The 20,962-nt window shown below is 44.2% G+C and overlaps 1 protein-coding gene across 2 annotated transcripts in view; it reads left to right on the top strand.

Annotated features, from left to right (window-relative positions):
* ARID4B (AT-rich interaction domain 4B) overlaps window positions 1-20,962 on the top strand; it is a 185,219-nt gene that overhangs the window by 94,951 nt on the left and 69,306 nt on the right. For both annotated transcript variants that reach the window (XM_054976567.1, XM_054976559.1), the window contains exons 5-9: window positions 2,266-2,356; window positions 5,366-5,445; window positions 7,720-7,811; window positions 15,862-16,000; window positions 19,304-19,383. In XM_054976567.1, coding sequence (XP_054832542.1) covers window positions 2,266-2,356; window positions 5,366-5,445; window positions 7,720-7,811; window positions 15,862-16,000; window positions 19,304-19,383 — 482 coding nt within the window. The remainder of the gene's footprint in view (window positions 1-2,265; window positions 2,357-5,365; window positions 5,446-7,719; window positions 7,812-15,861; window positions 16,001-19,303; window positions 19,384-20,962) is intronic.

Here is a 20,962-nt window from a genome sequence, read left to right as displayed (position 1 = left end):
ATATATTAAGCATCTCATAGAAGACAATAAATAGAAATTAATATCTTCTCATTACCATTAAAATTTAAATCAAGTGTAGTCTCTGTGTTGGAAAAACAAAGCTTTTCTGTTGTTTGCTATAATATTAATATTAACTGGTCCCTTTCTGTGCACTGTATATAGAGTGTAAGTAGAGAAAACTGAAAGGAAACTAAAGGTTAATGAAAAGAGATGTGATTTTTAACCAAAATGTGAATAGAAAAGAGACCAAACAAATGTGTTCCTTGGGGGGGGGATCCGTTTTATCGTTGTTAGAGATTCTTCCTTCTCAATCTTCTTGGAAATAACAGAGAAGTTGAAACTTCAGTGCTCAAACTGCAAACTTTGAGATACAAAAGTAAAAAGTTCATCTGGCTACTGTTTAAGACCTCTGTTCTATACAAAACTTTGGCCATTAGCTCTTGTTCACCATCTGCTGGCAGAAAGGAGTGATACTAGACAAATGAAAATATCCTTAAAATTTTTTAAGGGCATCTTGATGTTTAAGTAGGAAACTTCTTAAAATCATGTGGGCATACTGATTTTTATAAAACCGTTATTTATAATGTGAATTTGGTCTTGTAAATATGCAAAATGACAATTGTATGGTAGTATTTGTGATTTACTAACTTTCAGGCTAAAGTGAGTGAGATTAGCTTTAAAATAATTATTTGTTTATATATTGACAAATACCTTGCAAGCTACATATTGTACAGTTTCAGTGTGAGTATGGGTACGTACACTGCATACAAGTATATTATTATTTTTATGCTTATTGGGGGGAAAGGACATGGGAGGAGGGGAATCCAGATGTACAATCTACATTATCTGCTCATTTATTTAAAGCTACATCTGACCCTGGTCACAGCATTAGGTGTTTGCTTTGGCAGGAGTTAGTAGTATATGACAAATGCTATCAAAAGCATGCTGCTCCTCTTGGTATTGCTCATAGCAGGATTTGTGTCATACAAGGGTTTTTACTCCCTACTTAATACTGAACAGTTTCAAGATAATTGGTTATAAAATTTGCATCAGAAGTACAAACTCTAAGAACCAGCATTCGAAGAACCACATTTAGTGTTCTTTTTAGCTCCCTCCTGTCCTACCAGCGTATCCCACATATATTTCCTAAAAAGCACTCAAGAAGATACCTTCACACTCAATAGCTGCATTTGATGTAATTTGAGCTTCAGGAAGAAGGAAAATTGGCTCTCCCTACCCACTTTTCAGAAGTATTTTGCAAATGAGTTTCTTTGGTTAGTCATGATATAATTTTATAATTTAACTTTTTAAACAGATGCACTGCATAATCTGAGTGTACACTTCTGTACAATAGACCTTCTGTTATATACAGTGTTTTCTCTGTGAGTGAAACATGCACATTTGTAGCATCTGTTAATATTGTTAGTCTTAAATGACACCATCTTAGCAGAAATAGATAAAGAGAGTAAAGTTTGACACATGCTAGTCTGGTTTAAGATGAATTGTTATAAATCCAGCTCTTGTGAAGATGGATGGGGGCCAATGGCTTTAATTTAAAATTGCAAAACAAATTTTAATTTTAGTATATTTTATGTTAAAACCCCGATATTTTCTTCTAAAAGCATGGATTAGTTTCTACAAAGTTAAAAAGATGCTTGTAGAAGTGGTTCTTCTCCCAGAAAGTCTCCCGAAGTCTCCAAGAAAACTAATGCTTGTGGAAAATGCCACAGGACACAGGAAGCTCTAGTAAGGATGGGAGAATGGGTGAAATCACCCCTACCGCTTTCCTTCTACTGATGAAGTACAGTGGAGCAAGCTTTCCAGTGGTTTGAGGAGGGGCCATTTTCCAGATGCACCCCCCCCTTCTCACTGCAGCCAACTGTGCCCCAAGTAATTTTGCCTACGTGGCTTCTTCATTCCCTGTATTGTATTGTCAGGCACCCTAGGGGGCTGCTAGGGGAAGGAGAAAGCAAATAAAGATCTACCACCACAAGCTCCTTCCACTCATGCTTCACGGGAGCTAACCCTGTTTTTTTAAGTCAGCATTTCTCAGTTAAGTTATAGCTAAATGTCCAGCTTTTTCTCCCAAATGCCTTTTGATGTGTTTTTCAAGATCTTTTTTCAGATACTATGCTCAAGTAATTTACATTGGTTTCTGAAAGTAGAAATTGAGCAGTATATTTAACCGGATGCAAAATGACATGTCCAATGGTTTTTAATTGAATATTTCTTTGGGAAATTCTCTAAGTAGCTTTTATGTTTTAGGTGGGAACTGTGGTGGAAGTAAGGAATCCAGATGGGATTTACCAGGAAGCTATCATCAACAAATTAACTGATGCTAGTTGGTATACTGTAGGTAAGGAAAACTGACTGTATTTTTCACTAGTTTTAAAGGCCATAAAAAATTATGCTGCAGAGTTCTGGACATCTTATATTTTTCAAGCAGTGTTGGAAGCTGCCTTTGAAGTGTTCCACTTGGTCTCAATGCATCTTGCTAGTCAATGTGGAAGATTATTTATTTATATATATTTTCTGCCCTCAACTTGCATCAGTCTCCTCTCCTCTGTTTTATCCTCACAACAATCCTGTGGAGTAGCTTAAGCCAAAAGTGTGTGACTCACCCAGCGTCACCTAGCAAATTTGCATGGCAGAGTTGGGATTTAAACCTGGATCTCCCAGATTCTAGTCTGACACTCTAACTGCTATACAACACTGGCTCTCAGTTCTTCTTGAGTTACTTCTTGAAAGAGAGAAACAGAAACCCCATTGTACAGACTGTCTTCCAGCACTTGAGATCAGGCTACACATTTCTATAGCATTTATACCACAAATAATTTTCTAGCTAGTTACAATGTTCTTGCATCATGCATCACATCTAAGTAGATGTTACTATGAATATTTTACTTAGCTGGAAACTTTCTCTGTCTAAAATTATCAGTGACTATTAAACCAATAATTTAATTTCAGGTAATGTATATTTTGATGTATTGTCGAAGGCTTTCACGGCCGGAGAACGATGGTTGTTGGGGGTTTTCCGGGCTGTATTGCCGTGGTCTTGGCATTGTAGTTCCTGACGTTTCGCCAGCAGCTGTGGCTGGCATCTTCAGAGGTGTAGCACCAAAAGACAGAGATCTCTCAGTGTCACAGTGTGGAAAAGATGTAGGTCATTTGTATCTACTCAGGAGGGGTGGGGTTGAGCTGAGTCATTCTGTAAGAGTTTCCCAGGGTGTGGAATGCTAATGGCGGGAGGCTTCACTGTATCCTGAGGCGGTTCTTTTGCATATGGATTGGTGCTTGATGTGCTAATCTTCTCTGCAGGGCTATTGTCGGGTGTGGAGGCCAACAAAACACTCCACACCCGACAATAGCCCTGCAGAGAAGATTAGCACATCAAGCACCAATCCATATGCAAAAGAACCGCCTCAGGATACAGTGAAGCCTCCCGCCATTAGCATTCCACACCCTGGGAAACTCTTACAGAATGACTCAGCTCAACCCCACCCCTCCTGAGTAGATACAAATGACCTACATCTTTTCCACACTGTGACACTGAGAGATCTCTGTCTTTTGGTGCTACACCTCTGAAGATGCCAGCCACAGCTGCTGGCGAAACGTCAGGAACTACAATGCCAAGACCACGGCAATACAGCCCGGAAAACCCCCAACAACCAATGTATATTTTGTTAAAGGGATACTGTCAGTTTGGTCCCCAAAAGAAGCTTAATCTGAGAAGAAACCTTAATGTTGAGTGACCCTGTTAAAGTCTGTGACAAGCATATAGCTGTGCAGTTTTTGCCTTTGTTGTTGCTGCTTTGAAAATCTACAAAGAGATATTCAATACAAGAACTAACTTCTGAACGTTTTAGTAGCTTATTGGGGATAAAAAGTAAATTATAAAATCCCAGTATTTAGCAAGTCCCTTTTCAGTACACTCTAGTTTAACAGAGTTTTTTTCAAAAGAAAAACATCAACAACATCAACAAAGTATAACTTTCTAACTTAAAAGAATCAACAAATGCTAAGAATGTAGGCCCTAAGATTATAAGTGTTTCCTCGTGTATATTCATCTATTTTTAAGCTCTGTAATGGCGTATAGTTATGCTAATAGTTAACTTGATAGTGCCATCAGGAAATTAACAAATAAACAATACATTTCAATAAGCTTCAAGTAGTGCAAAAGACCTTTGCCCAGAGTCACATAGAGTCTCCAATGTCTGTCCCAAGACAACTGAAAGAAGGAGCAAGAGAATGGGGCCAGTATCTCTCAGTGGAGAAGAAGACACAGGGCTTCCCTACAGCTCTTTAGGCAAAGCCGATGGTCAGTGCAGCTGTGGGGCCAGGCTTCCTCATGGGATGAGTGAAGTGGGTGGCAAGGTAGCTTTAAACTCTGGCAGTCCAGAAACCAAAGCCATACCTCTAGAGCCTAACAGTGGCCTGATGGGGTCAGGCCAAGAAGAGACCACAGTACAGCTGGCTTCAAGTGGGCGCAGACCATTCCCAAGCCTTTCCCAGGGACCGAAGGCAACACGTGGGATAGGCTGGTTCACTGCAATCCTGAGGAAGGTGGAGGGCAGGATTACAAGGACTGTGAGGAGCTATTTAAGCTCCTCCAGCCCTGAACCAAGAAGAACAGAGTTGGAATTATTCCTCTCTCTATAGAGCTAGCTCAGAGAGAAGGGCAGGAGAGCCTCAATGGGAGTTGGTGAATCAGGGTAACGATTCAACCTCCTTCCCTACCAGCCTGAGGCCTCTGCAGGGGTGGGTGGTGGACTTGGTGTGCTCTCTGGTGGCCTCATCTCTGAGGAGATGGGTGGGCAATACCTCTGCTCAATGACCTTCCAGCCACAGACTGTTGGCAGCCTTTCCTTTGCTAATGCCAGCCTACCTCATCACACCTTCAGTTCTCTTATTCTTCCTTATTTTTCATTAGCATATTCTTTATCCGTATTGCACGAATCCTCTTACATCTTAGTCATTTTCAGTGGACACAATGATTAGTTTCAGTAAGCAAGCAGTTAGAAGTTAAACATGTATGTCAATGGGGTTGAGTCTGTGATCCCATTTCACTAGCGGTGGAGCCTTCCTCTGGTGAAACTAAAGGACTAGTTACAACAGAGGAGTCTGTATTAGCATAATGGGTTGATAGGATCCAACCTATTGACTTTCAAGTTGATATATTGTTATGAACATGCTTTCAGAATATTTTAGATAAAATCTTAAAAACAGTTCAATGGAATTCTGACTTCTTGTAATTATTGTGATTAAAGTGCATTTAGTTCTCTGCAGAACTGAAACTTAAATAACTTTGTATCATCAAAGGTAAACTTGCCTTATCAGTTTTTTTTCCTTTCACCTTTTGCAATAGTATTTGATGATGGAGATGAGAAGACCCTTAGACGCTCTTCACTTTGCCTGAAAGGAGAGAGACATTTTGCTGAAAGTGAAGTAAGACTTATTAATTAATTACAAGTATCTTTTGCGAATCCACGCCTCTTCTGAAGTTTCTTAAGTTTTTGTGCAGCAACTTGCTATGCCCCCACTCAGGTTTACCTAGCTATTACTGGAAGGACAGTTAAACCCCACTCAACTGAAAACAATGGAGGATAATGTGAATCATTATGAAAATCATTATTCTGTTTGAAGAGACCTCTGACTTGCTATTGAAGTCATATAAATATGTTATCATAGCTTGAGCAACATAACTTTTACTTCAGGTAGCTTTTTACAAAATGTAATATGGGGCATCCAATAAGATAATATTGTCTATTTATAAAATATATGATTTATCAAAAGTTATATTTTAATTTGTTTTCTCAGTGATAACATGTATGCTACAGGTATGCAAAAAATTGTACTTAAGACTGAATCCTGTAAGCGTTCAGTAGTACAAAGTAATGACAGCAGTAAACACAACTGTGACATTTGCTGTAGTCATATTTACTGCGATAGCAAGTGAAAAGTGAATTTTGGTTTAATTCCTGAAATATACTCTCCCTACCATTTATATGTTTATTTCTATGACACATCACGTTAACGTAGTAATTTTGAATCCTATCAGTTTTCCACTGGAAATTGATCATATATGTGGACACCTATTTCCAAACACAAAGGATACATAAATGTCAGAGTACTGGGACTGAAATGTACCCTTCTTAATCAGTTCCCATAGTTGAATTCTTTGTTGATCATTTGTCTTTTCTTACCACAACTTGTATATCTGCTGCAAGAGGTTTTTCTTTACAAAATTATAGCAATTAACCACCATCCAGCATAATGAGAAATTGTTGTTTCAGGGCTACTCCAAAATGGAATTTTGGATTTTTTCCCTCTATTGATGCTTTACCCGCAAGGAGCAGCTATTGCCATAAAGAGCAGTGCATCTTGGGTTTGGGGGTACTGAGGAGTTAAATTTGGAGGGACAAGAATGTCTGTAGATCCCCTTCTTACTGCCAAATTGCTGTTTAGGTGTTTTGAATGAATAGTCCAGCATAGCTCAGGCTCATCAAAGCACGGGAGCTAAGCAGGGTGAGCCACAGTCAGTACTTGGATGGCTTCTTCTGCTGTGCAGAGGAAGGCAATGGCAAACCACCTATGCTCGTCTCTCACCTGGAAATCCCCATAGATCGGGTTGCCATGAGTCAGCTGAGACTCAACAGCCTGTTCTTCTCCTTCAGTGTTTTATACACTCCTTCAAATAGATAGTTGTGTAAGTACTAGATCCTGTTCCAAAAATTCACTTTAAATTTAGTTCATTCCTTAATATTCAAGGGTGGTCAAGGGTGGAGACTACCTGAAGAAAATTTATGTGCTAATAGAGATGTAAAATTTCTGGAAATTTTGAAGCCACAGGAAAAAACCCTGAGATTCCCCCCCCCCCCCGGGGTTCGTGACTGTCATTGAAATATATGCAACACTTACTTGCCTATCAAACTTAAACTTAGTCAACTGATTGAATATCATAAAATGTATCATTTATAATTAAGTAAGCATGTAAAATTGTCCTGTTTGGGATATTTATGGAATTTAAAAGAATAAATATCTTCATTTTCTATAATTAAAATTCTAAGTATACCCAATACCTGAGAAAGAACTGCAGACTGCTGCATCTTTAGTTTTTATCATCTGACACATGGGAAAAATTAAAGATGAATGTAGAAAACAAGTTCTGTAGTAAAAAAAAGAAAGTGTATTAATTTGGACAAAAACTTAATAAACACATTAAAGTATATTAATTATTCCTAGAATTATTTACATTTATAAATATAAGAGGAATTTCCCCCCAGTGTTCCCCCAAATTTCCCATTTTTTCCTTTGGAAAAATAAAAAAAATCTTCAGACTATTCATGTGGTATGTTTGGATTGAGTGAAATGCTTTGTAAGACAAGGTTTTCCTCATTCAAAATGAGAGAATATTTCATAGGAGGTTTTTTTCAGTGTGCCCCCAGTTTTCCCACTGGAAAAATTGAAAAAGTCCTCAAACTTTTCAGACTACGCATTTTGAGTGTAAAAACCCTTGTCTTAAGAAGCATTTTGCTCATTATTATAAAAGATAAAATATTTAAAACTAGTTTCTTTTTAGTGCTTCCCCAGATTTTTTCAATTTTTCCATCTGGGAAAAAAGGACTTGATGGGGAAAACGGGGGGGGGGGGGGGTTCCCTGTTTTTTTTTCTGGGCTCTCACATCTGTGTATGCTAACAAATGTAATGCTTTACCAACAGACACTAGATCAGCTCCCACTTACCAACCCTGAACATTTTGGAACTCCTGTCATTGGAAAGAAAACAAACAGAGGAAGGAGATCTAATCACATGTAAGTGTTGTTATTAACTGCTCTGTGGTTTATTATCTTATTGTCAGCAAATTAATTTGTATTGTTGAAAAATAATGTGGCAAATGATTGAAATTTAAGTAGAAAGCACTGCTGTGAAGTTCATCCATAAAAGGAGAATAATTTTCTTGCAGGTTAGTTTGGGGAAGGACAGGGCAGGGACAGTACTGGCCTCTTGTTTCTGGGGTGTCTGAAGAAGGGAGCTCTGATTCTCAAAAGCTTACACTCTGAAAATCTTGGTCTCTAAGGGGCCACTGAATTCGAATCCTGCTGTTCTACTGTGGACCAACACAGAAACCCACCTAATACTGGCCTCTTGTTTCCCATCTGTTGGATCAGACCAGGAAGCCTACAATCTCTGCATGTCCCCGAGAAACCTGTAAGCAGAGGCCGGAGGTTCCATTTAGCTATTGTGGCAGTCACCACCATATGTTGTGGTAGCAAATTTCATGCTTTAAATGTAGGGGGACTTTTTGTCATCCTTGGATCTATTGTCTGTGTGTTTCAGTAGAGGACCCAGAGATCTAGCCTTACAAGAAAAGATTGCAATTGTGGCCTTGAACTCCTAATGCCAGTTCAGATTTTCCTTGTATTTAGCAATAGATAAAGCAAAGAGTTTGAGATTTGCTTGGCTTGCCTCAGGAAGGGTATTTGTGTTTGCAACATGTAGAGCTGGGCTGCCTTGCTTTACATAGGTTTTGTTGCATCTATTCTGAATTGGTTCTGAAATAGTGTCACAGTTGGAAAATAAAAGTGATGATGACCAGAGATTCCAGAGTTATAGCTACTGAAAAGAAGTACAGATTATTATCCAACTGGGACATGCTTGGCTCCAAATTCTAACTATGCAGGTTCTGAACACCAGTTACAGATGGCAACCTGGTTTTAACCAAGGTCGGAATGGATTGCTGGTGGAGAAGGGGACCAAGGGGGGGAAAGCCTGAACCTTGTACACATGGGTCACTGGATTTTACCACTGATTTGAAGAAAAGATGCAGTGAGTTGCACCATATTCGAGAAAAACATTGATATTAAAATGTCTTTATCAAGCATTATACATACTGGTTTTGGAGGAGCAGTGGGGCTCAGTGCTAGAGCATCTGCTTTGCATACAGAAAGTCCCAGGTTCAACCCCTGGCATCTCCAGATAAAAAGTTCCAGTAGTAGGTCATGTGAAAGACTTCTCCCTAAGAAACTGCAAAACCCTTTCCAGTCTGAATAGACAATATTGACTTTGATGGACCAGTGGTTTATTCAATAGAAGGCAACTTCAAACGTTCATGACATTTATTTTACTAGTAGCACCCTTGAAACATTTGTGTTTTATCTGAACTTCCTTCATCTTTCGTTTGTAAACAAGATTATTCTCTTTACTGAGAGCATGACATTTACAGGGGATTTCAGTTTATGTTTTTGTTTACATCAGTAGTGGCATTGAGACTAGAGATGGGCACGGAACGAAAAAAACGAGCCGCTCAGTTCGTGGTTCGTTAATTTCCACGGAACACAGACTTAACGAACTCACCCAATTTCCAAACCAGTGCGTGGTTTGGAAGGGCCCAGGACGGCAACCCTTGATGCTCAGAGAGCCCAAACTCGCAGGGAGTTTTCAGTAGGCTCTCCTCCAGCCACCCTCCAAGTTTCATGAAGATTGCAATACGGATCTCCAAGTTATAGATCCCCAAAGCTGGTGCTCCCAGGAAAGTCCCATAGAAATGGAGTCAGCGGGCAGCCCCCTAACCACCTCCACCAGACACTGTCCCCAGATGGAAAGGGACTCAAAATAAAACAGTGTGTGTGCGCGCACAGCAAAGGCGAGCTGCACTGGCAAAGCGTCCAAGTGGGGAGCCTGCAGGCAGTAAAGCTACCCGTGCAGATGTGAATCAGCGGGCAGCCCCCCAAACCACCTCCACCAGACACTGTCCCCAGCTGGAAAGTGTCCGGGGTCAGAGACACAGCCCCCGGCCTCACCGGGAGGAAGCAATGGGAGACAGCCAGGAGGTGGCTGCCCTGCCACCCCAGCCAGTAGCCAGGGCCAGAACCTGCCCACCCCAGGGGAAAGGGACGAAGGTCCAAAGCCTCAGGGGGCTAGAAGGGGTAGGGAGGGGCCAGCCAGTACTACCCTCCAAGGGGAGGGCGGGGGGCCAAGCAACACGAAGGGAGAGGGCAAGGGCAGGGGAAATAGGGACCCAGCAGCTGCCCAAGCAGAGCCCTTACCTGATGAAGAGAAGCAGCCCCAACAGCTCAGTGCCACGCCCCAGCCTATACAGCAGCTAGAAGGCAATAGCCAGGCTCAGGGAGTGCCAGGAGCCAAGCAACTCCAGGTGGAGCTGCCCCAGGCATTCTGCGGGAGGAGCTGGGCAGCCAGCCAAGGGGCCGCAGCTGGGCCTGCTTTCGGCAATCAGCAGAGTCAGGGAGGCTTGACAGCCAGGCAACAAGACACAGCTGGTGCTGGTCAATGGAACCAGATCAGCCACCCCAGCTGCAACTACTTGGGGCATCCCAGGACCAGACTGGAAGGAGGGCGGGGCGGAGAAAGGAAGCCCTATAAAGGTTGGCTGGGAAGAGCTCTGGGGTGGTGGGTTTAAGGAGGAGTGATGGCGTGGAGTTGGAGTAGAGCAGTGCGAGAGCAGAGGCTTGGAGGAGAGTTCTTGGAGGAAGGGATGGCGGAGATCACACAGGGTGAGCAGCCCAGGTTGAGCTGGCCAGCGAGTGGACTGAGAGGGAGTCTGGGTGAGGTATACCGCCCCTCCTTCCACAGAGCAGGGTCCTGCGGCATCTCTGGCACTCTCGGTTGCTCTCGGTTGGCAGAACGGTGGGGTCCCCGGGCCAGCAGCTCCGCTCCCCCCATACAGGAGTATGTGAGCCAGCTCTGCGAGCAAGTGCAACCGTCCCAGGTGGAGGCAAACCGCCGGCTGACGCGCGCACAGACGACGCAGAAGGCTGCCTACGACCCGGGCACAAGAATGAGGACCTTCCAGGCCAGAGAGAAGGCTCTGGTGCACCACTCGGCGTTTCCAAAGGAGGTGGGGGACCCGTGGAGGGGCCCTTACCGAATTCGGAGGGTGCTGGGTTCCACCACCTATGAACTTCAGTGCGGGGTCGGCCGCCGCTGCTGGAAGACCCTGCATGTAAACCTACTAAAGCAATAGCACAAGTGGCCAGAGGACGAGTGCGGCTTGACCGAAGACCCCTTAGAGCTCCCTGACAGCGAGCTGCCATAGACTGCCGGCACCCCAGAGTTCGAAGAGCCGAAGGTGGGCCTGCAGCTCAACCCCTTGCAGAAGGCCCAGCTGCGGGCCCTGTGGACGCGAGTACCCGGGGTCTTTTCGAGGCGCCCTGGGGTGACGAAGCTAGTGCACCACGCCATTCCCACCCAGCTGGGGCAGTCTGCACGGGTGACCTGGCGACCCACTCACCGGAAGCAGTGGGAGGCGGTGGACCGGGAGACAGAGGAGATGCTGCGCCTGGGGGTGATTGAACCATCCCAAAGTGAGTGGCGCAGCCCCATTGTGTTGGTACCAAAGCCGGATGGGTTGACCCGCTTCTGCATCGACTATAGCGAATTGAACAAGGTGGCCAAGTTCGACGCGTACCCCATGCCTTGGGCGGATGTCCTGGTGGGACAGTTGGGGCCAGCCTGGTACCTGTCCGCCCTCGACCTAACAAAAGGTTACTGGCAGGTACCGGTACGCCCCGAGGATAAGGAAAAGACGGCCTTAGCCACCCCCGGGGCCTCTTCCAGTTCCGCCGCATGCCCTTCAGCCTCCATGGGGCGGCGGCTACCTTTCAGCGGCTGGTGAGGGACTGTTGGGACTTTGCAATGGCTTACATTGATGACATCATCATCTTCAGTCCCGACTGGCCCACCCACCTGCAACACCTGGAGAGAGTCCTTACCGCGCTCCAGAAAGCGGGGCTTAAGGCCAACCCCAAGAAGATCCACGTGGGGTTCCAAGAACTCAAATACCTGGGGTTTGTCATAGGGGGTGGGCAGGTCCACCCATCCCCGAGAAGGTGGCCTCCATAGAGGATGTGCCCCAGCCGCAAACCAAGCATCAGCTCAGGCGATTTCTGGGGCTCCTCGGCAATAACGGGCGCTTCATCCCCCATTTTGCATCCCGCTCAGCCCCTCTGACGGACTGCTGGAAGAAGGGCGGCCCTAGTCACCTCAGCTGGACACCGGAGCGGACGGCCGCCTTCCAGGGCTTATACATGGTCCTGTCGGACACCACAAAGCTCTGGAACCCAGACTTTGAGAAGCCCTTCGTCCTGGCAACCGATGCATCGGCCTTGGTTCTCGGGGCGGTCTTGATGCAGGAGCAAGTCGGAGGAAGGGTGCCCATCTTGTTCCTGAGCTACAAATTCCAGCCTGCGGAGCAGAAACACGCCACCCTCGAGAGAGAAGCCCTCGCCAACAAATGGGCCATGGGGGCCTTGCAGTATTATCTGGCCAATAACCCCTTTACGCTGGTGACGGATCATGCGCCTCTCCAGTGGATGCACCGTATAAAAGAGCACAACCCCCGAATCCTGAGGTGGTACCTGTCCCTACTGCTGTACCGATTCGCCATTACCTACTGCCGGGGGGCCAACCACACGGATGCGGACTTCATGTCAAGGCTGTTTGAGCCAGACCTCCCCGAGCCAGCGTCCGGGCTAAGGGGGTGTGTCTGGGGTCTGAGACACAGCCCCCGGCCTCGTCAGGAGGAAGCAATGGGAGGCAGCTGGGAGGTGGCTGCCCTGCCACCCCAGCTGGCAGCCAGGGCCAGAACCTGCCCACCCCAGGGGAAAGGGACGAAGGTCCAAAGCCTCAGGGGGCTAGAAGGGGTAGGGAGGGACCAGCCAGTACTACCCTCCAAGGGGAGGGTGGGGGGCCAAGCAACACGAAGGGAGAGGGCAAGGGCAGGGGAAATAGGGACCCAGCAGCTGCCCAAGCAGAGCCCTTACCTGATGAAGAGAAGCAGCCCCAACAGCTCAGTGCCACACCCCAGCCTATACAGCAGCTAGAAGGCAATAGCCAGGCTCAGGGAGTGCCAGGAGCCAAGCAACTCCAGGTGGAGCTGCCCCAGGCATTCTGTGGGAGGAGCTGGGCAGCCAGCCAAGGGGCCGCAGCTGGGCCTGTCTTCGGCAATCAGCAAAGTCAGGGAGGCTTGACAGCCAGGCAACAAGACACAGCTGGTGCTGGTCAATGGAGTCAGATCAGCTACCCCAGCTGCAACTACTTGGGGCATCCCAGGACCAGGCTGGAAGGAGGGCAGGGCGGAGAAAGGAAGCCCTATAAAGGTTGGCTGGGAAGAGCTCTGGGGTGGTGGGTTTAAGGAGGAGCGATGGCGTGGAGTAGGAGTAGAGCAGTGTGAGAGCAGAGGCTTGGAGGAGAGTTCTTGGAGGAAGGGATGGCGGAGATCACAGAGGGTGAGCAGCCCAGGTTGAGCCGGCCAGCGAGTGGACTGAGAGGGAGTCTGAGTGAGGTATACCACCCCTCCTTCCACAGAGCAGGGTCCTGCGGCATCCCTGGCACCCCGCTGACGTCAGGGCAGGTCCAGCCGATGCCCCACCCAGCAGCAGCGACTGCGAGCGCTGACAGAAAGGGACTCAAAATAAAATAAAACTGTGTGTGCACTGATGGTGTGCACAGTTGAGTCAGTGGAGCAACCCCGTGCAGGTGTGAGTCAGAGCACCAGAGCCCCCCAAAACACCACCCAGTCACTGGCACTGGCTGTAGAGGCACACAAAAGAAAACTGAAGGGCACTAAAGGGGTGTGCAGAAAAAGAGAAAACTGCACTACACCACACAGATGCACACAGAGAGCTAATAAAAAAGTCAAAATAGAAAAGAGTCCAGTAGCACCTTTAAGACTAACCTACTTTATTGTAGCATAAGCTTTTGAGAATCATAGTTCTCTTCTTCAGATGCATCTAACAGGATCTAACAGAAAAGTCAGGCTCCCTGGGAGTGGGGGACCCACAAAACAAACGCGAAGTGAGACCCTCCAATAAACAAAGAGAGAAAGAAAAGCAAATAAAAGTGAAGTTCCTGGGGGAGGGGCAAACCCCCAGAAATTGAACCAGAAAAGAAAGCCTCCAAAAAGCAGAGAAGAAGAAAAATAAAAGCAAATAAAAATCTCGGTCAAGCAAGAAGACCACAGTTGTACTCAAAGGCCTAAGACTAGGCTGGGGTGTGTGTGAAAAGCTAAGACTAGGATGGGGGTAGGGGAGAAAGGAAAAAAGCACCCTTTCCCCAAACAACCTCCCCAGTCCCCAGTCAGTAAGAAAAACAAGAAAGCAAGAGAAAAGAAAAGAGGCTTTTCAGCTCCTTTTCCAGCAGCCAGAAGTGCAGGCCAAAGATCCAAGTTCTAATCCCAGTCCCAACACCACAGCCAGCCACCAAGTTCTCCTCCCTCTTCCACTCTAGAGAAACTGAAACCAGGAATCACACGGCTTCCCCTATTTATGGAAAAAGCCAAGAGATTGAACAACACAGGAGCACTCTGGTTGGCAGAAAAATCTGCCTAACATGATTTTGGAAGGAAGAGATTGGTGTTACCATGGCTGCTAAAGGCCCATCTCCTCAGTTGCCTTGGAGATTCTAACCCTCCCCACCTTTTCCTAGCTGGATAGGCCAGAGTGGGAGCTCTCTAGTTGGCAGGGAGAGCTGCCAATCAAGCCTGGAGGCCTCAGATTGGGGGCAAGCTAAAGACTGCCACTGTTGCCTTGGCGAGGGTGTATTTGGCGCCAAATGTGTCCGAACCGGCAACGGAACGGTAAGAAAAGTTTGGTTCGGAAAAATGCAATCCCATGGAACACGTGGTTCTTTAACTATGAACCGGCCGTTCCGTACAGAATTTTGTTCCGTAGTTCGTTTTGTGCCCATCTCTAATTAAAGTGATAACTTATAAAATGGATCCCTTCCTAACAAATAAGAACATTCCTTCATAAATACTTCTATATAAGTATATTCCTTCAAATATATCTCTATATTACCCAGCCTTTTCAAGTAATTGTATATAGATACATCTTCCAGGTCTTTTGAAAGGTCAGTAATAGGACTAGACTTTGCTGGTCCCCTGGGGCAAAGTGATAACTGAGAGGTACTGTTCTCCATCCTGACCAAATCTGTGGTTAAGTTTTTTTAGAGGTAGTGAAGAGTAGCAGGAGGAGCAAAGTTAAACAAATAGGGGGGGAAACCCTATTGGTTAATCTAATGAAGTGATCCATATAAATAACAGCAGTAGAGAGTTGTGGAACTGTGGGATTTAAATTTGATTCCCCACTCCACTTGAAACCAGCTGGGTGACCTTGAGTCAGTCACAGCTTCTAGGAGCTCTCTCAGCCCCACCTACCTCACCGGGTAATTGTTGTGGGGATAATAATAACCTACTTTGTAAACCACTCTGGGTGGGTGTTAAGTTGTCCTGAAGGTGGTATATAAATCAAATGTTATTATTATGTTGTTATTAAATTTATTTAAATAAACTTCATCAGTTACCTAAGAGACAGCCAAAGACACCAGTTCCCTCTCTGACTTCTTTCCCCTCACTTAATTCCAAGACTAATTGATCCCTGGCATGACAGCTTTCACAACACCACTTCTACCTTTTCTGACTCAAGGCCAGGTTTGCCCATCTGATATTTCTGTAGTTAAGCTGCCCATGTCATGTGACACTCTCCCAGATCAGCTGACTATTTGGCTGAATCATCAGATGCTTGAATAAGAAGGGAGATGTGGCTCACTAAAGCTCATACCCTACCACTAATTTTGTTAGTCTTATAGGTGCTACTGGGCTCTTGCTCTTTTCCATTGAAAAAGACAGTTGCTCGCATATTAATTCTTAGAAATGGCATTATAATTGTTATAGTATATTGAGAATGTATTTGTGTTAGATTTTTATGTTTTAGAAAACAGATTGGTATTGAATCCATTGGCTATTTCAAATAACTATTGTTCCTGTTTCTGATTATTTTTAAATCCTTGTAATTTATTACCTCTGAATTATAAACTATATAGTTAATTTGCATTTTTCCCTTGTAGCCCAGAAGAAGAATCTTCATCATCCTCAAGTGAAGATGACGAAGATGACAGGAAACAAACTGATGAACTGTTAGGAAAAGTTGTATGTGTAGACTATATTAGTGTGGATAAAAAGAAAAATCTCTGGTTTCCAGCGTTGGTAAGTATTTCTCTGTTATATGTTTGATAGCTTTATTTGTATAGCTCTAGAAGTTACATATCACAGTTCACATCATATGGTGAACTGTCTCTTGTATAACTTTAAATTGTTGTGCGACGCAAGTAAGATTAGACTATTTACCAAAATACTATTCACAATTTGTTTATAGACCTTGTATATAACAGTGGCTGAAAGAATGACCTGTGAACTAGAGAATCAGCCACAAACCCACCTGCTGCATACTCAACCTTAGTCCCCTCATCTGTAATATAAGGACAATAATACTAACAGAGCTGTTACAAGAATTACAGGATAATGTATGTGAAGCACTTAAAACATCGAAAGCATTTTAAAAATAATGGGGTGGATCCTTCCGCTCTACTCAGCAAAGTTTGACGCCTTCATCCAGTTTAAGAACCCTTCCTTTAACTTAAGTGGACCCACATGGTGGATGGCACCTTTTACTAGGGGAATGATTCAAACTTTACTTAGCAGAATGGATGGATCCCCCTTGCTAAAATATTTATTACTTGTACTTATTGCGTATGACAATTTTATACAAGCGCTCACTCATCTGATCACCAATTTTAAGTCACCAGAGGTGTCTGAATTATTGCTAGTCAACATGGGGAATGGTTCTGTTATTAGCAAAGCTCTCCATAGATTGTTGTGCCAGCATGCACACACGTGTATATGCGCGCATGCACACACACACACACACACACACACACACACACACGCACTTTTAAAAAATTGACTGGGCTTAATTATTTGAATCCCATAGTAAAGCTTTACAAACTACTATTTTATTCAAAAGATAGAAGTACAAAAGAGTATTTGTTTTGTTCAAATAAGAATCAGACTTAATAGATGATTCCGTAACTTGGCAGAATGGCATAATAATCACATACTTGGAAGCCAAAGATAGGCAAAGCAAGGGCTTGAAACCAAGGCACTGATTTTAAATAGGAAAGGTAAACAATTAATACAGTGCTGTGGTAGATTATATTATGCTGAAGCAGCTCAATAAATTAAATTTTCTGAGAACAGATAATAATAATAATAACAGCATTTGATTTACATACTTCCCTTCAGGACAACTTAATGCCACATTCAGAGTGGTTTACAAAGTGTGTTATTATTATCCTCTCAATAATCAACCTGTGAGGTGGGTGGGGCTAAGAGAACTCTGAGAGAGCTGTGACTGAACCAAGGTCATCCAGCTAACATCAAGCAGAGGAGTGAGGAATCAAACCCAGTTCTCCAGGTGAGAGTCCTGCCACTCTCAACCACTACACCAAACTGCGAACAGCAGTCTGCAAAATTTGGCCTAGCTAGGGGCACCAGGTCCCCTAGAGGCCAAGGCGAGGGGTGGGAACAGTGGGTACATACCCTGCGTGCACATGAAGTGCATCTGTGTTCCCATGTCTTCCTCATACCAGAAAATGATACCATTTTCTGATGTGTCATGGAGTACATGTGTGCTTTGCACCATGATGACTCCCCCCAACTGCCTTTCCCCCACTACTAGCCAGGTGAGGGGAAGTGAGGGAACAGGAGATATTCTGCTCCCAGCGGGGGGTGGGGAGGCAATCCTGGTAATAGCCCACCAGTAGTCAACAATGATCCTGTTTTCCATTCTCTTCTATCTCAAGTATAGAAAACTAGTTCAGTGTCCTAATTCATGCTGGACTTGGGAGAAGTAAAAGGATTGAAGGGAACTTACATTGCTTCTTCCTTCTCTCACTTTACAGTAGGCGTTGAAAAGGGAAGTTGTGTGAAGGTCTTGCACTACTTCTTCCCTTCTCTGAAGCCTGGTGTGAAGTAAAAGAAAAAGGAGGATTGAAACTGGGGGACTTCCTCCCACCATTTGGGAATGGCCCTCGTACAGAGTTCTGACCTTGCCCCTTAGGGTGAGTGGGATGATGCCTTCCTCCACCAATGGAGAAATACCTTTTACCTCCCCTGATTCCTCTGTGCATGGTAAAGGATCTAGGAACGGGGTCTTTTTTGTGCTCACATTTATTTTTAACTTTAAAAAAATTATTTATTTATAGACTGCCTTTTCACTGAGACTCAAGGTGGATTACACAGTGTAAGTCAATAAAGGCGTAGTATAAATAAATAAATAAATAAATACAATCAGTATGATGAGGCATCTCATAAGAAATATAATAGGACTAGGATCAGAGCAATCTAAAATGAAGCATAGAGTATTAGACATGACATGTTAAGCAATGCAGAAAACAGTTTACATAAGTATAACCATTCAGTGAGACTAGGATAATAATAAAGCAAACAGATGATACATACAATACAGTGGTATAGTTCACAGTCCTGTTCCCTTTATAAAAGCACCATCTTTTGACAGAAGCAGGGGAGCCTTTCTGACCTCCTCAGGCAGGCCATTCCAGAAAGGGCAGGGGGGAACAACAGAGAGCATTTTTGATTCCCATTTTTAGAGTGGCACCCTCAGAAGGCCCTGCTCCAATGAGAAAAGTTGTCATGGTGGAACCGTAGCAGAAGAAGTGGTCCTGCAGATATGAGGGTCCAAGGCTCTGAAGGGTTTTGTGTGGAATAGCCAGTACCCTGCATTGAACTTGGTAACTGATGGGCAGCCAGTGAAGTGACTCAAGAATGGGTGTGATATGCATGCTTCTAGTAGCTCCAAGTAATAACCAAGCTGAGGACAGACCCATGTACAAGGCATTACACTAGCTTCGCCTTTTTGTTGCTGTGCCATGGATTCAGGTGGCCACATGAGCTGAATCAAGGGAGGGGGCCATGTTTTGGACTAAATGAAGTTCCAAGAATGTGTTTTTTGCAGCTGCATTAATTTGCTTCTCCAGCAGTAATGCTGGTTACAGTATGACCCCTATGTTCTTAAGCATGTTACCTGAACCCCACTGAAAGTGAGAGCACAATATTCTTCAGGACCTCAGTCTTCCCAACTAGCATTACTTCTGTCTTGCCAGGGTTCAGTTTCAGTTTATTCATTCTTAGCCATTTTCCCCTTAGCATTCAGGCAGTAGTGCAAGAACTCTTACTAGCACAATCACAAGATTTTGATAGAGAAATCAGCCTCTCTTCTCTCCATGAAGAAAACCGCCCTCCCTCCAGTTCCTTTTTAATTTGCAGAGAACTTCGCAGGAAGGGAGTGGATCTTTATGCTGGGTATCCAAGGCAGAGGTTGGCAGGCCTGACCAGCCTTGTGAATTCCTAGATATGAACAGTTAAGTTTTCCTGTGAAATATTTTATGTGAATTCTTCTTTCCGTTCTGAGATATTTCTAATTTTATGCAGGTGGTTTGTCCTGACTGTAGTGATGACATTGCAGTAAAAAAGGATAACATTCTTGTTCGTTCTTTCAAGGATGGCAAATTGTGAGTAGAAAGATGCAAACTCTTTATTGCTATTAAATAATTTAGCAAAAATGTGAAGGTGAACTTGATAATTGGTAAGCAAAAATTTCTAATACTATAATTACAAATATAAATTCTCCAGTATCATTATGCAGTGGATTTGTTCAGATGTAACAGAAAACCATGCTTTAATTAAACTAGCCAAGGTGAATTGATCATTCAAACCTGTGCTGATATGAATCTGATTTATTCACTACGGTTAGTCTTAAGTATGGTTTGGTCTTAACTACAGTTTCACGTTACATACAAACACAGTATTTTGGCTTAATCCTGGTTTATTTTAATGCCAAAGTTTAATGCTTGGCAAGAGCTGCTCAAAAAGGAAATGGCTCTTATTATTTATTTATTTATTTATTAACAATTTTTTTGCACTGCCTTTCAACCCTCGCAGGACTATCAAGGTGATTAACAAATTAAAATATACAAATTAAAATTTCATCTTAAAAGCCATTAAAACCAACACATAAATTAAAACAATTTAAAACCAGAACTTAAAATAAGTGCAAAAGATAAAAACAACAGTTAAAAACATTGGGGAGGTAGGAGGGATCATTGAGGGAATGCCAAGCAAAATGAAAAAGTCTTTACCCGCTGGCAGAAGACCGCAACAGAAGGAGACAAGTGAATTTCCCTGGGGAGAGAGTTTTAGTGCCACTACTGAGAAGCCCTCTCCTGAGTTGTGACCCGTCTAATCTTGAAAAGCACAGACACCTGAAGCAGGGCCTCCAAAGATGACCACAGTGGTCAGATAGGTTCATAAGGGAGTAGGCTGTCCTTTAGCTCAGTTGGTCCCAAACTGTATAGGGCTTTAAAAGCCAGCACCAGCACTTTGAATTCTGCCCAGAAACAGATTGGGAGCCAGTGTAGATTAGCCGAGACTGGAGTGATATTTTCCCTGTGGCCTACTCCAGTCAACACCCTGGTGGCAATATTCTGCACCAGTTGAACTTTCCAAATGCTTTTTCAAGGACAGCACCATATAGAGGGTATTGCAGCAATCTAATCTAGATGTAACCAGAGCATGTACCAGAGGGGCCAGATCTTTCCTACCCAGCAAAGGCCACAGCTGGCTAACCTGTCAAAGCTGGTAAAAGGCAGAGCTGCTACCTGCTTATCCAGTGGTAGGTGGGCCTGGATCCAAGAGGACCCCTAAACTAGAAGACCTGTTCCTTAAAGGGGAGTGTAAACCCATCCAGAATGGGTGACACCTTAAATCCTGGGTGAGACATTCCACTCATCAGTAGCACTTCTGTCTTATCAGGATTAACCTTCAATTTGTTAGCCTGCATCCACTCCAAAACTGCCTTCAGTCATTGGTTCAGGGTTTCTACAGCCATCATGGTATCACTTGGAAGCATGAGATAGAGCTGGGTGTCATCTGCCTGTTGGTGACAATCCAGCCTGAATCCCTGATGACCTCATGCAGTAGTTTCATGTAGTTGTTAAAAAGCATGGGGCACAGGATAGAACATTGTAGGACCCCATAGGTCAGAGGCCAAGGGGCAGAGCAGCAGTCCCCTAGCACCATCTTCTGAAATCT

The sequence above is a fragment of the Eublepharis macularius genome, chromosome 1, assembly GCF_028583425.1.
Source record: "Eublepharis macularius isolate TG4126 chromosome 1, MPM_Emac_v1.0, whole genome shotgun sequence".
Lineage (NCBI taxonomy): Eukaryota > Metazoa > Chordata > Lepidosauria > Squamata > Eublepharidae > Eublepharis > Eublepharis macularius.
Note: the sequence above shows the minus strand (reverse complement) of the source record. Positions and strands in the feature narration are given on the sequence as shown.